General features: G+C 41.0%; 1 protein-coding gene and 1 long non-coding RNA gene across 3 annotated transcripts; one reads left to right on the top strand and one right to left on the bottom strand.

Annotated features, from left to right (window-relative positions):
• The first annotated feature begins 1,551 nt into the window (after positions 1-1,551).
• ttll6 (tubulin tyrosine ligase-like family, member 6) lies at positions 1,552-11,714 on the top strand. Its single transcript, XM_076094158.1, is given in 15 exon segments — positions 1,552-2,023; positions 2,258-2,298; positions 3,369-3,487; positions 3,938-4,068; positions 4,159-4,312; positions 4,444-4,587; positions 5,131-5,216; positions 5,308-5,533; positions 5,783-5,961; positions 6,066-6,254; positions 6,975-7,137; positions 7,493-7,828; positions 7,985-8,047; positions 8,848-8,968; positions 9,672-11,714. Coding segments are annotated over 15 exon segments (2,367 nt in total). The 5' UTR covers positions 1,552-1,871; the 3' UTR covers positions 9,935-11,714.
• LOC142952130 (uncharacterized) lies at positions 9,187-12,319 on the bottom strand. 2 transcript variants are annotated; one of them, XR_012954649.1, is made up of 2 exons: positions 11,953-12,319; positions 9,187-9,991 (listed from the first exon to the last, which is right to left on the bottom strand). It is a non-coding gene; the product is annotated as an uncharacterized LOC142952130 (long non-coding RNA). The 2 variants fall into 2 exon arrangements; XR_012954650.1 differs by having other exon boundaries at positions 9,187-9,969.
• Between the last annotated feature and the right edge of the window lie 1,825 nt (positions 12,320-14,144).

Below are 14,144 nucleotides of genomic sequence, written 5' to 3'. Positions count from 1 at the left end.
GTAACAATTTGTAATTGCACATTTATATAAATTAACTTGATAGTGAAGATAATTGTTAGTTGCAGCATTGATTATGTGTGTTTACTGTAATAAGTTCTAATCAGACAATTGTTTGATATAGAATGTAAAAGTTTGTCTTTTCTTCCATTTCAATATATTAATTAATCAGATGGTGACAACCTCCCGAGCAGCAAGAGCTCTATGTCTAAAATGGAGATTAAATGAACTAGTTTTAGTGTCGAGTGCTGCAGTTTGTTTTTAAAGTAAATAAGACAATAGTAAGTGCTAGTGTGGCGTGTCAGTGTGTATGTAGTGACACTGACCAGTTAAAGTTATTCTTACTGAATCCAGTCATTGTTGGATGAGGACAGGTAATACGAAGGTGTTATTCGTGTACCTGTTGTTGATGCACGCTGAGGGAGAGAGAGCCTTGGAGAAATCCTCGTGCGGGGCTGTAACTGTATCCGGGCTGAGGTCAGTGGGGCGTCTCGGCCCAGTGTAAAGCTCACAGTTCGGGGCCAGGATTATCCAGATCGTTGGATCAGAATACGGTTACCCAGCACCGTGACCTCCCACAGTGTACCTGGGATGTCCCTTTAATGCCACCGCGATCACGATCATTACCAGGAACTAACTTCACCTCACCTTCAACTCCACAAGACACCAGATAGGAGGCAGAGGCCAACAGCTGAGAAGCTGCTGTCACTGAGCTCGGGTCAGAGTGCAGACGGACATCAACCGAACCAGAACTCATAAGTGGAATAAGTGGTCTTTGCATTTGTTTTAGACATTCATGTTCCCCAGAGGATGAATCCTAAAGACTTTTCTTCTCGGGCCACTGTGAGGTTCACATTTTCAGGTTTAGAGAAAAATATCTCAACAAATATTTGATGGTTTTGCCTTCAACTTGTTGCACACGTTCATGTTCCCTTCAGGATGAATTGTTGAAACTCCTTGAACTCCTCCATTTCGTTTTTGCATTGCATTGTGGGAGAATAGTATCCACTAACAGCACATTAACAATGAACCGTATTTAGTTTGCATCTTGTGTGGTTTGAGTAAACACTACGCACTAAAAGCCGTCTTAGAATTAGTTTCTAGTTTGGATTTGAAACTCTGTTTTAGTCTTGTTCATCTGATTGATGAAGGTAAAAAAAAAAACCGATGGACATTAATGTTTTCCAGGGAAGTTCAGAAAAAAGGGGACAATTTCAGTCCAAAGACATTGTACATGTATTTAGCTAACCTGACACCGGAAAATATACAACATGAGGAGGACTGTTACCTTGTTAATTAGTGGTGACCTAGAAGGTGATCTCAGGAACACACTTAACATAAGACGGTGGCTGTTAATGAAAAATGGAAGAAGTGGACTGCTTACAAAAACTCATCACAAGGACACTTATATCTAAAACCATCATATAAAGAGTGAAAAGAGTGAGATATTTTCAGTCGTATCAGTATATTGTTGAACTCACTGACTACTCTTAGTGTTCCTTTTGTATTAATATCATAAAAAGCATTTAAATTAAAGTTCTGGTTGGCGTTAGAGTTCATTCCCCCTCTCTATTTGTATCCGTCCTGCCACAATAACTCTTGAATGTCGGCGTGTGACAATGTGGCGACAGCCAGAGCACTCACCTGATGAGAGAAATGGAAACGGAAACATGAGTCCATGTGCGCACTTACAGCTTGTTCTTTGTTCTGTTTGACTTGGATTTCATTGTGAGGCTGTTGCAGCACATCCCCATCAAGAAACACACCACGTAAAAGAGGAAATGAGAGTCAAAAATGGAATGGCATCATTTTCTTTCTTCTTCTACACTAACACATAAGCTTTTTGCATTTGTTTTTGTTTGTGCTCCTCCAGGATGGGTCTACCTGTGGACAGTCCAGACAGAAATGAAGATGCACATAGCTATGAGCAGCAGGGAGAGGGAGAGGGAGGAGAAAGCCCGACTGAAGCCTGCACTCGCACCCCGCCGCCCATCAACAACAAGAAGAGGAGGAAGAGCAAGAAGAGGTACTTAACTGCTAGATCACCTCCATTTGTTCTTCTAGTTATTTCCGGCTGCAGGTACTTTACCTCCGAGCACCCTGACTGCTACGATTTTACAACTCGTTCTGGAGGCTTTTAGGTTTTAGTTTTCTCACTTGTCCTCATCATTTGATGGAGGGAAGATGATGAAGATGAGGCGTTTGTAGGACCTGGCAGCAAAGCAGATGTCTGTCCCTCTTTCTGTCTCTTCTCTTCCAGATGACTGTGGACCAACCTCACCAACTGCAAATATGAAAGTGGTATGTTCTCTAATAATCTGTTTTTAATTACATGCAGATATCTACATTACTCTGCACCACTATTTATAGTTTACCGAACCTTTAGTCATGTAAAATGAATTATTGGAGTTAAAACAGAGACCGCACTACATGGCCAAAAGTATGTGGACGCCCCTCGACTCCACAGGAGATGGATTTCAATCAGGAGAGACTTGATTTGTTGATATGCACAGCAGGATCAGAAATGTGAATAGTCTCATCGTAACATCATATATTTAAAGGAGGTGATGAAGCCGTGAGTAGAATAGAAAACCGTCCTATGGAGTCTAAACGCTGGTGGTGGTGATGAGATGAAGAGAATGAGGATGATGAGCTCAACCTGGGTGCTAGATATGACTGGGCCAAGATTTTGCTTAAAATGACAGCTGACATCAACAGAGATTGGCTGATGGAGATCGCGGCAAGATCTGGTTGGTTTAACCAAAAGAGTGAACGCCCACAATCAGCTGACTAAGAGGAAGCAGGAGGAGTGAGAGAGATTGAACTGATTGAACTAATGCTGAGCTTCATTTCACGGTTTGAGCCCCCTTAATTTGATTTCAGGGAAATTCTAAAGCTACAGATATCTTTTGATATTCTAGACAATTAGTGAACTTTGTGGCAGCAGTTTGTGTTTGTCTCTTTCCTTGTTGCAACATGTCAACATGCCCGTGCACAAAAACCAGCTCCATTAAGAAATGGTTTCCCCAGTTTGGTTTAGAAGAACTTGTCTCTTCTGCTCAGAGTCCTGACCTCAACCATCCAACACCTTTTAAGATGAACTGGACTGTGAGCCAGTTCATCACCAACACCAGTGTTGGACATCACTGATGCTCTTGTGTCTGAATGGGAACTAATCGCTGCAGCAGGATTAAACATCTGGTGAATAGACTGAAACCAGAAGAGAAGAGGCCGTCAGAGCTGCAGATTAAACGCTCAGAGTTTTCTGGCCATGTACTGTAACCAGTAGCTCCTAGATCAGTGTTCGCAGCAGAAACATTTTACAAACACATTCACTTCAATATAATAATAATCCTGTGTGTTCGTCTCAGTGCGCCGCGCTGCTCGCAGGTACGGCCTCAGAGAGGCGATGGAGGGTGACGACTGGACTCTTTTCTGGACCGACTGCTCCGTGTCTCTGGACCGCGTTAAGGACATGAAGCGTTTCCAGGTACTCACAGCAGCACACACATTACTGCCGCTGTCACAGAAGACTAATTAAACTGAATTCAATTGTGTGAATTAAATGAACGCTGTGGGGAGAAGTCAGTCTGCTCTGTGAAATTGTAAAAGCCTTACATGTAATTTAAATTCCCCTCTGCTCAATATGCCCTCCCCATGAAATAATGAAACGTATAGATTTCCATAGAGATTATGAGATGGCGTCATTTTCTCATTGCTCATAACAGCTTTTCAGCTCAAGCAATCAATTTGTAATCTAATTGAGTAATTCAGGGCAGGAAGTACCGAGCAGGTCATGACCAACGATTCCTCTCTGAATGAACGAGGGGGGATCGGTTTATTTCGTCATTTCTCACTTAGACTGCCTACAATCCTGCGCATAAAAATACTTCACAATGAGTAGCCTACTTCCCCTGTAAACACATTTGTGTCTTTGCAGAAAATAAACCACTTCCCAGGGATGAGTGAGATCTGCCGCAAAGATTTACTGGCGAGAAACATGAACCGCATGCTCAAGCTTTTCCCCAGAGACTACAATATCTTCCCCCGGACCTGGTGCCTTCCTGCAGAGTCAGTTTGCACTTTATTCCTGTCATTTTGCTCTTTTATTTTATTTTAATCTGTGTGTGTGTGTGTTAAGATACCAACTGTGCTTTGCAGTTACAGTGACTTCCAAGCTTACACCAGGGCCAAAAAAAGCAAGACGTACATCTGTAAGCCAGATACCGGCTGCCAAGGCAAAGGCATCGTCATCACCAAGTCCATTAAAGACATTCAACATGAGCATATGATCTGCCAGGTTTACGTCTCCAGGGTGAGGGTCTATTGAACACACACACACACACACACACACACACACACACACACACACACACACACACACACACACAGACACACACACACTCACAGTTTGAAGTTGACGTACATTCTTCATTCCCTCCTCAGCCTTTTATAATCGACGGATACAAGTTTGACTTGCGTATCTACGTGCTGGTGACGTCGTGTGACCCATTCAGCATATTCATGTTCAAGGAGGGACTGGCTCGCTTCTGCACCACCAAGTACAACGAACCGACACACGGCAATGTGGTGAGAAATATCAAAGCATGTTATACTAAGTATTGTGTGTGTGTATCAGAGCCAGATATCTCTTCTTCCTCTGAGCCATAGAGCTCCGTTAAAAACACATTGATGAGCCTCACTGTTGTTCCTTCAACACCAGGAACTCCGTCCTGCTGCCACAAATACTCACTAGAGCACCAAAGGTGGATTAATTAAAAATGCTTAGCTGCACCTTTTTTTTATTACTTTCATTATTCAGTTATTTTTCTCTATAACACATGGTGACTTTTTAAAATGTATTTTGATGTCCAAGCAACAGTTCAAAACCCAGAGAGATACATTTTTACCATATAAGACTAAGAAAATCAGAAAATACTCACATTAGAGAAGCTGAAACCTAGAAGATGTTGACATTTTTGTTTGTAAAAAGTTGCTTTAACAATAATTTTATCATAAAATTGTTGCAGATTAATTTTGGGGTCAATCAATGAATCACTGCAGCTCTAATAACAGACGTTTTATTTCTGTCTTGTGTGTGATATCTCTCCTCCCTCGTCTTTCTCATGTCAGGATGACGTGTGCATGCATCTCACCAACTACTCCATCAACAAGAACAGCGACAACTTTCTCCGTGACGAGGACACCGGCAGCAAACGGTAAACACACAGACAATGCTTCCTGTGTCAGAGAACTAATGCCACTTAAAACACTGCATATTCATTGCATGTTTGTTGCTGTTGCCTTCAGAAAGCTGTCCACGCTGAACAAGCTCCTGGAGTCCATCAGCTGCAACACAGACAAGATGTGGAATGACATCGAGGACATGATCATAAAGACTCTGATCTCCGCTCACCCAATCCTCAAGCATAACTACCACACGTGCTTCCCAAACCACACCACCGGCAGCGCCTGCTTCGAGATCCTGGGCTTCGATGTGCTGCTGGATCACCGGCTCAGACCCTGGGTGCTGGAGGTGAAAGACCACGACAAACATAAACATGCAGATGTGTTGCTGTCAATACCAGGTTCTGTATTAAGTACAATTTAGATGAATTCTTGCACATTATTTTATGAATGTGTCTTAAATCCAGCCTTCCATAGTTGGTAATCTTTGGAAACAGAATCTTGCTGCACTGCATGAGTTTGTATTAAAATGATACTCAGGTAAATCCATGCTCTTATAGACGTCCGAATCGATCACTATGTGTGTGTGTGTGTCCAGGTGAATCACTCCCCAAGTTTTACCACCGACTCGCAGCTGGACCGCGAGGTGAAGGACGCGCTGCTCTACGACACCCTGGTTCTCATCAACTTGGGCGCCTGCGACCGCCGCAAGATCACCAAGGAGGAGAGACGCAGGGTGAAGGACAGGCTGCAGCAAAACAGCACCAGAGAGGCCAGGTAGAGTTCTGTCACTCACAAATCATGTGTGCTTTTCCCCCCACGGTCAAACACCCGTTCCCCTCCTGTATAGCAGGTGACTGTTACCGTGTGCATGTGTCCAGGTCAGAGGAGCTGCGTCAGTGCCAAGCAGCCACAGTGGAGCAGATGGAGAGGTACGAGGCCAAACACCTGGGAGGCTTCAGGAGGATCTATCCTAGAGAGGACGGGGAGAAATACGACAAGTACTTCAAACACAGCAGCTCGCTCTTCCAGGAGACTGCGGCGTCCAAGGCCAGAGAGGAGTGTGCCAGGTACCCGCAGAGAGAGAGCAGAGGCTGTTGGGTGATGCACATAGCTCCTGTCGTCCTCACAGGAACAGTGTAAAAGTAAAAACAGAGCAGTGGTGGCACAAACAAAAAATGAGGGGCTGGATCACAAAACCACAACGCTGACATCTGATACTCAAAGCATAATAACTGTCTCCCTGTAGCACTTTCTGCAATTTACTCACAAACTCTGGATGCGTAGCACCGACCCACCAGAGATAAGTTCCACTGATTACACATTTCATTCACAAGATTGCAAACTCTGCCTGCCAAGGTCCTGAAAATAAGTCTGGAGAACAGAAGAAGTACCACTATTAAGAGCTCTGCTCCAAACCAAAATTCAAATGTGGCTAAAATTGTAATGTAAAGGCAGAATTGGACCATCAGTGATTTAAAATGTGTAAACTCAACGGTGGAGAGCAACACAAACAAACTGAACGATTTAAACCTGTCCGTAAAACATCACTGCAGTATAAATATTGATTGCATGAACTAATGACAAGACATATGAAGACATATGCAGCTAGATGGGAAAATACTTGACATATTTGACATAAAGTGTTTGCTCTTCTTTCAGTCATTATTTTTTAGGTTTAGCTTGAAAAGGATAAAGGGACTTATTTTGCATTTTTACATTTTAATAATTGTTATTAATATCAGAGAAAGATGCTAAAGTTTCTGTGTGTGTGTTTTTTATGTGTTTAGGCATCAACTGCAGGAGCTGCGTCTGAAGCAGGAGCAGAGGGAGAGAAACAAGAGGGCAGGCCGGAAGAGAGACCTGCAGGGGGAGACGGCGGGGGAGAGAGTCAAACCTCGAGGAGCTCAAACACAACCCCCCAACTCCAACTGTGACAGTGACCCGCTGCCGGTGAGCCTGTCCTCCCGTCATTACAGACGCAGTGTCCACATGGCACCACCAGAGGGAGTCAAACTGCTTCTGTCTCATGATGAATGCTTCATATTCTGGCTGACCCCCTTCGAGTAGATGGACTCTTACCGAATTTAAATTAGCTGGAATAATATTCCTGCAGATAATTTCTATTGGACGTCTCTCATTTCAAATTCAAATATCTTTTTTTTATTGTCAAGACGGGCAAAAACAAACAGTGTTATCGAGGTTATTCAGTGACAGTAATTGTTAATATATTGTAAATGCATACTGGTGGCTACACACATACAGCGAGGCAATAAAAAAACAAATTGAATGAAATGTGTCTCTGCAGCTCCCTCCGTCCAGTGTGTCGCTGGATCCTGAAGCTGCAGACGTCCGAGAGGAGAAGCAGCAGCAGCAGCAGGAGGAGGAGGAGGAGAAGCAGGAAGAGGAGGAGGAGAAGGAAGAAGAGGAGGAGGAGGAGGAGGAGGAGGAGAAGGCAGACGTAGAGGAGCAGGAGCGGGTCGACGCGCTCCTCCAGAGGGAGAAACTACTGCAGGACCTCGGGGTGGTGGACCAGATCCACCAGCTGCTGCAGGGCCGGACAGACGGAGGGGGGGTCTTGCAAGAGGCCTGCACCCAGCAGCAGAGTAGACCGGCTCATCAGAGACGACAGACCCGACTACAGGTACTGTGTTCTCCTTCAAATACACAGCCAACGTGAACACAACTACAGCTCACACAGTCTTGGAAGAGTGGACTCATATTTCACTTGTTTGTTGTCATTTAAATGATGATTTTGATTTCTTCCGCCTCCAGTCATCTGTTTTTCTTTTCATTTCAGTTGGACTCTTTGACTCAGTTCTCCCAAAGAAGAAAGCAGCAGCCCTGCTCTCACTCACTGCAGGTAGAGACACCGGACCACACAGATCAATATCGTCCCATACTCTGTTTCCAAATCTGGTTTATTAAAATAAATCAAGAATGAAAGGTTTACTGGCCCTTTTATAATCAATACAGATTCATATTTATTTCAAAAAACATCCAGAAGAGAAATATAAAGTAGTCGTTTTACAGTTTCACATTTGTAACAAGGGCTGCTACTAACGATTACTTTCATTACCAATCAATCTAATGATTATTTTTCTTGATTAATCTTTTGACCTAAAAAATGTTATTATACATCTTGTTTTTTCTGACCAACAGTCCAAAAAGGCAAAAATCATTCAATTTACTGTCACATAAGACTAATAAAACCAGCAAATTCTCACATTTGAGGTGCTGAAATCAGAGAATATTTTGGCATTCGTGCTTGAAAAATGACTGAAGCGATTATTCGATTAATTGTCTGTCGATCGATTAATCGACTAATCGTTGCAGCTCTTTTTGTAAAAGCTAATATTTAAGTTTTGGAGGATTAATAGAAGTGTTTTCAAAGGAAACCAGGTTTTAAATGTGTAGAAATAATGTAAATCCACATGCATAGTTAATTTTAAATGTTAATGCTAATTTTAAAATGCACAGTCACTGTGGCAGCTCTATGAACGGATAAATAACAATCAAATCATAATATTACGAATGAAAACATATGAATAGTTGGAGATTTTGCCTCATTGTTTGTGTCTGGTGGTGAACATCACTGATAACTTTCAGCACTAATGAGACGTCACCATGAAGCAGAATTTAAATATCTCGGCTGTGTTGCAGCACATCAGCTCCCACATGACGCAACGTCTGCTGAGGCCCACGATGGACCAGAGGACCCTGAACCCGCCTGAGCCCGAGAGCCACAGCAGGACCATCAGCGCCCAGCGGACTCACTGGCCAGGTAAACACGTCTCTGCTCTCTGCATGCTGCGATTTCACCTCAAAGCAGGGGAACTATGTCTCTACATCTCTGGAGTTATTACAGGCTGCTTTGGGCTTTTTTTTCTCAACTTCACAATCAACAATTAGCTGTTTAACCTTCTTCTTGTATGTTTATATTTGACTAAAAGCTTCTTAAAAGCTGTGTGTTCTAAAAACAATCAACAAAACAAAACTGGCTTGGGATAATAATGTTCTTTATTATTGTAAAATTCATACAGGTAAAAAAAGCTGTGAATATATAGAACTTAAAACTTAAAACAATTTGTCTTCTTCTCATGTCCATGACGCAAATATCAACATAATTCAACTTTAATAAATAGTTTGGATTCTTAATTTAGATATAAAATGTTTATTATTATTATTGAACTGAATTTTGTTTGATATTTTAAATTAAATAAACAATCTTCCAGAGAGCCACATTATCAAACAATTAAAAGCAACTTTGTTTATATTTTTGGCATTTTGTATAATTTCGATATGTGACTATTGATGTTTTTATTGATATCTTGTATTTGCACTCTTTGATGCACAAGACTTCTCCTCATGATACATAAAGTTCTCATTTACAAACAACAGTAAAACATCCCAAACTTCCCAGCCTGCTTGTTGTCCGTGTGATTCCAGTTAGATTCCAGCTTCACTGTCTCTTGTTTCCTCCTCAGCCGGTGCATCTCTGGCCGTCCAGCAGGACACCAGGAGCAGCTCCTGGTCCCGTCCCAGCATCCCGGTCCTAAACCACGTCCCCCGAGGACGCCTGCGCTGCGCCTACATGCCCCACGACCCCTTGGCCCTGCAGGGCCTGCTCGTCATCTCCACTCCGGCCCCTGTGGTCCGGAGGCCTGGCTTGTCTCACATGGTCCGCAACTCGTCCCGCAGAGCCCCCCCCCAGCAGCAGCCCGGTAAAGGCCATGAGGAGCCGGATTAGACCCACAGGAGAACTGGAGGTATAGAGGCTTTAAGCTGGGAACATAAAAGAAACACACTGTGCCTATTTGATGAATCTCACTTTGGATAGATTTTATATCTGGACTCCTGCAGTTTACTCTGCTTGCCACTTTTATAACCCTCCAGCACTACAGGAAAACACCGTTATGGCTTTTTAAACTTTTTCTAACCTGCTGTGTGTTTGTGCTCACATTTGTGTAATATTTTGCTCGGGGGGATGAATCCTCTCAAATAAACCTCACCTACAGTGCCAAAGAGCAGACAAGTCTGATTTAACACCTTATGGGATGTGTGATCCAAACCCACTGAAGCAAACCTAATAAACTCACTGATTACTGGGAGTTAATACCAGCTGACATTGGCTCAATGAAACCCAATGGATATTAAAGTATTATTAGTTAAGATTAAAACCCTATATAAGCTGGGGAATATTAAAACATAAAGGTCTTCTGCCTCTTTTCTCAAGGGATTGTGAAGTCAAGTATTGAAAACCTTTTTGTTTTTGTTTTTGCACTGATGATAAATAAAATATCTTATTTTAAGATGTTTCATCATCTTCGTTTTTTATTCAATTTTCCAACAAAAAACATTCCAGGGCTTTTTTGTGTGATTATTTTTAATGCTTGCATATTTAGAATACATATATATATATATATATATTTTTTTTTTTATGGTTGCATTTATAAAAAACATTTTTTTAAATTATATTATTTTGTTCTTATATAATTCACTTTTCCTGCAACATTTCATGTTCGAAAATGAGTTCGCTTGTTTGTGTGGTTTCGTTTTGAAGCTCGGGGAGAGTTAAAGAGGCCATAAAGTTTTACAGCATCTCTGCTTCCGGTTTCTTTTGTTTTGAAAGAAAAAGACAAAAAATGACGAAATTCTCCAAAACAACTCGAGCTGGTCTCTCCTGTAAGAAATGTGAAGCTACACGTTCGGTAAAGATGATTTTAATATCAGAGAAATATGATTTGATATCGTGCAAGAGAAAAAGCTCTTTATGTCTAATCGTGTGTCTAAAACATGTAAAACGTAAAATCATCGACTGATTTGAATCGAAAGAGATTTTATTCAAATATTTCAGTAATGAAGGCCTTGGGTTTTAATTTTTTCAGTTAATTTTAACTGAAATATTACGAAAACACGTCAGATGGTACACAGAAACTCAGAAGGCCTATTTAAATGCAGTCGTTATTATTCTAACATTGTTAATGTTTATTAACTAACAAATAGATTCAAAGATGGACCGAAATTGGACCTTTTATTTTGGAAATACAGTTCAAACTTTGATTCCTATTTTAGTAAACGTACCTTTTTATCCAGAAATATAACATTTTAAGGAAACGACAGTCACTTAGTTTGAGTTCGTGTCTCTTGGAGGCCAAACAAACGAATGAAAGCGGAGGATGTATGTGATGCATTTCAGGTATTTATGGTTTTATTGCGTCTATAAAAGTCGGAAATCCTCTCTGTTGGTGGAAATCTCCAGATGTCAACTGAAAAAGACCATTTTTAAACAAAAGAAAACGGAAATAAGACATTTAGAAACAATAGTAATAAGAAGGAATACGTGTTTTAACGAATGGCTGCACTACTTTAAGACGGGGTTTCATTTCGTCCTGATAATCTTAATAGAAAAATTGGCGAGGAAATTAAAATCCTGACTGCGATCAGCCGAACATCTCCATCTCCGGCCTGTGTAGTCAAAGCCAAATGAATCAGAGACTGAAGGGAAAGCCTCCATTTTGAGAGATCACAAAGGTCTTTAATGCACAGAACTGTGTTTAGTCTGAAACTATTTTATATAAACTGAACATCTTTGAGTCTTTGAGATTACGCGATTCTCTCGGTGCGAAACATAAAGAAGGAGGTGAGATAACGTTTAAGATTAAAGAGGACTGAAGCCCAGATCATCCAATAATCTCATATTAAAGCTATTCAATAGCTGCATAACACGACAGTTGTGTTTAGAGAACAATAAGAAGCTGCACAAACCTTTTGTTTTTTAGAAGCTGGAACAGAACCAAGTGCACATCCAGAACAGATCTCACGAAATATCCTCCTCTCATATTTCTACATCTTTTACTCTTTTTGTTCCTTCGTCAAAGCCCCAGAACATCTCAGGCCCTGGACACAAAAAAACAAAGATGGCGATGAGAAAAGCAACGTCTAAAGAACAAAAAAAACGGCTGCTGTTTATGAAAATTTACAACTTTGCCATGGAAGTTTACGACTCTCCGGGCTCCGGGATTGGCTGCTGGCGGTCATGTGGACAGCAGGAATGGGAACTTATTTCCCATGAGGTTATATTGCAGCTGCTGTTTTTTCAGCTCGTTCACTTAACACTAGTAACACAACCCTTTTTTTTCTTGGCGCTTTGCTTATGCAACACGCACTGTTGTTTTTGAGGCTTTAACGTGCGTCATTTCTTTTAACCAAAAAATGGGAGATGGAGCGTCGGCGCGATGCGTCCGCGCGCCATGTTATACGTGGCTCTACTTGTGTATTTGTTCGTGAAAATGAAGGATCATCACACTCCTGGATGGGGATTACTTTCATGAAATCACTTGAAGAAAGTGGGAATTTTTTTTGTTGTGGGGGGGGGGGGGGAAGTAAAGGAGGCGCGAGGAGTTTTCTGCAGAGTGGCACCCACATGAAATGATGGATTATCAACAAAGGTAAGGGCACCATGTTTCTGATATGCCCGCGATTAACTGCAGCACTGCTGTGGCCGAACTGTATTGTAGGCCGGTCCGTGTTTATATTCATGGAAAGTGGAAGATCACTCTTAAAGAAATAGTAAACATACGAAGCATCCTCGTCTTCTTTGCTTGTGTGATATTCTGGACCAGTGGCCGCTCTGTGTGTTTAACCCGTGAGGTGCTGCAGCGCCAGACAGACCTGCAGAAATGTGCGCTAAAATGTGTGAAAATGATCCAAACGTGTTTGAGGCCTTTGTGAGACTCACGATGATCAGGAGTGGATTCGGCTTCACTGTGATGATGATGGCGGTGATGATGATGATGGTCATACAGGCCCCATGTTACCGCTGAGGCGTGCTTTTCTTAAAAATCTGCTACATCCATGCACCTTTTACTCTTATGAGAGATTTAATTATATTCTATGTTATTTTGTATTGTTTTATTTTATTGCTTTATTCTTAAAAACGTGTCTGAGGTGCTTTAGGTTGATGTAGCGCCGCCTCCTCGAGCTGTTTCGCCTCTTTTTTTAAATCAAATCTTGTTTAATTTTGGAGCAATATTTGCTCCGAGTGTGTTTTTTTGTGATTTTGCAAAAACTATTAAGTCAATAATGAGCGAGTTGAACGTTTTGTTGTGTTTCCGGCGCCTCTGCAGTGCTTCTGTGTGCGTCCTGTTTGACACTGCGGGTTTTATAAGACCTTATATAAGATCATGTGATCTTCTGAAGACGTGGGGTTGTGTTTGTGTCTTTCTATCAGAGCAGTTTTATATTCTGAGCGTCTGTTTGTTTGCACTTTCCAAAATGTCCAGCAGCTGACCGGCTGCAGGGCTGCGGCCTGTTGGAGAGGCGTTGACTGATTGAAGCCAAACTTTAAGACTTTTTAACTTGAAACATTTAAATCAAAATTACTTCTAAACGGATATCATCAATCTAAAAATATGATATCTTAAATACAGTCAATGACGTAAAAAGAGGATTATTAATTTCAGTTAATATCATACAAATGTAAATTTGTCTGCCTAATTCCTTCCAAATACTGTATACATTTAAGTTTCACATTAACAATAACTTGCCTTATTTCGTTATTTTTTTGTTTATTCTCTATTTAATATGGGAAGTTTCCCAAAAGCGAAATGTAATTATAAAGGTAAAAACTGTCTTTATGCAATTAAGAAAATCATAAAAATAAATAATAACACCTAATTTAAGAAATTCACATCTTTTGTTGAAAGAGAATGCACTAAAATCGTATTATTATCGTTTTATTTACGATATTAAATGTAAAAAATGTGCTTAAACTGCAGAACCTGACATTACATTTGAAGGTTATTAATAATACTAAGCAACTAATACTACTTAATTGATACATAATGGACATTCTATTAATAGTATCAACTAATAGCACCGTTAATTAACATCATAATAATACTAATAGCTGATATTAACCTCAATTAATCTACTTCAGTATTTCTAAATAAGTGACT

This window comes from Anarhichas minor, unplaced genomic scaffold (genome assembly GCF_050575085.1).
Source record: "Anarhichas minor isolate MPS153535 unplaced genomic scaffold, ASM5057508v1 ptg000017l, whole genome shotgun sequence".
NCBI classification, from domain to species: domain Eukaryota; kingdom Metazoa; phylum Chordata; class Actinopteri; order Perciformes; family Anarhichadidae; genus Anarhichas; species Anarhichas minor.
The sequence above is the reverse complement of the archived record's forward strand: the minus strand, read 5'-3'. Positions and strand labels throughout refer to the sequence as shown.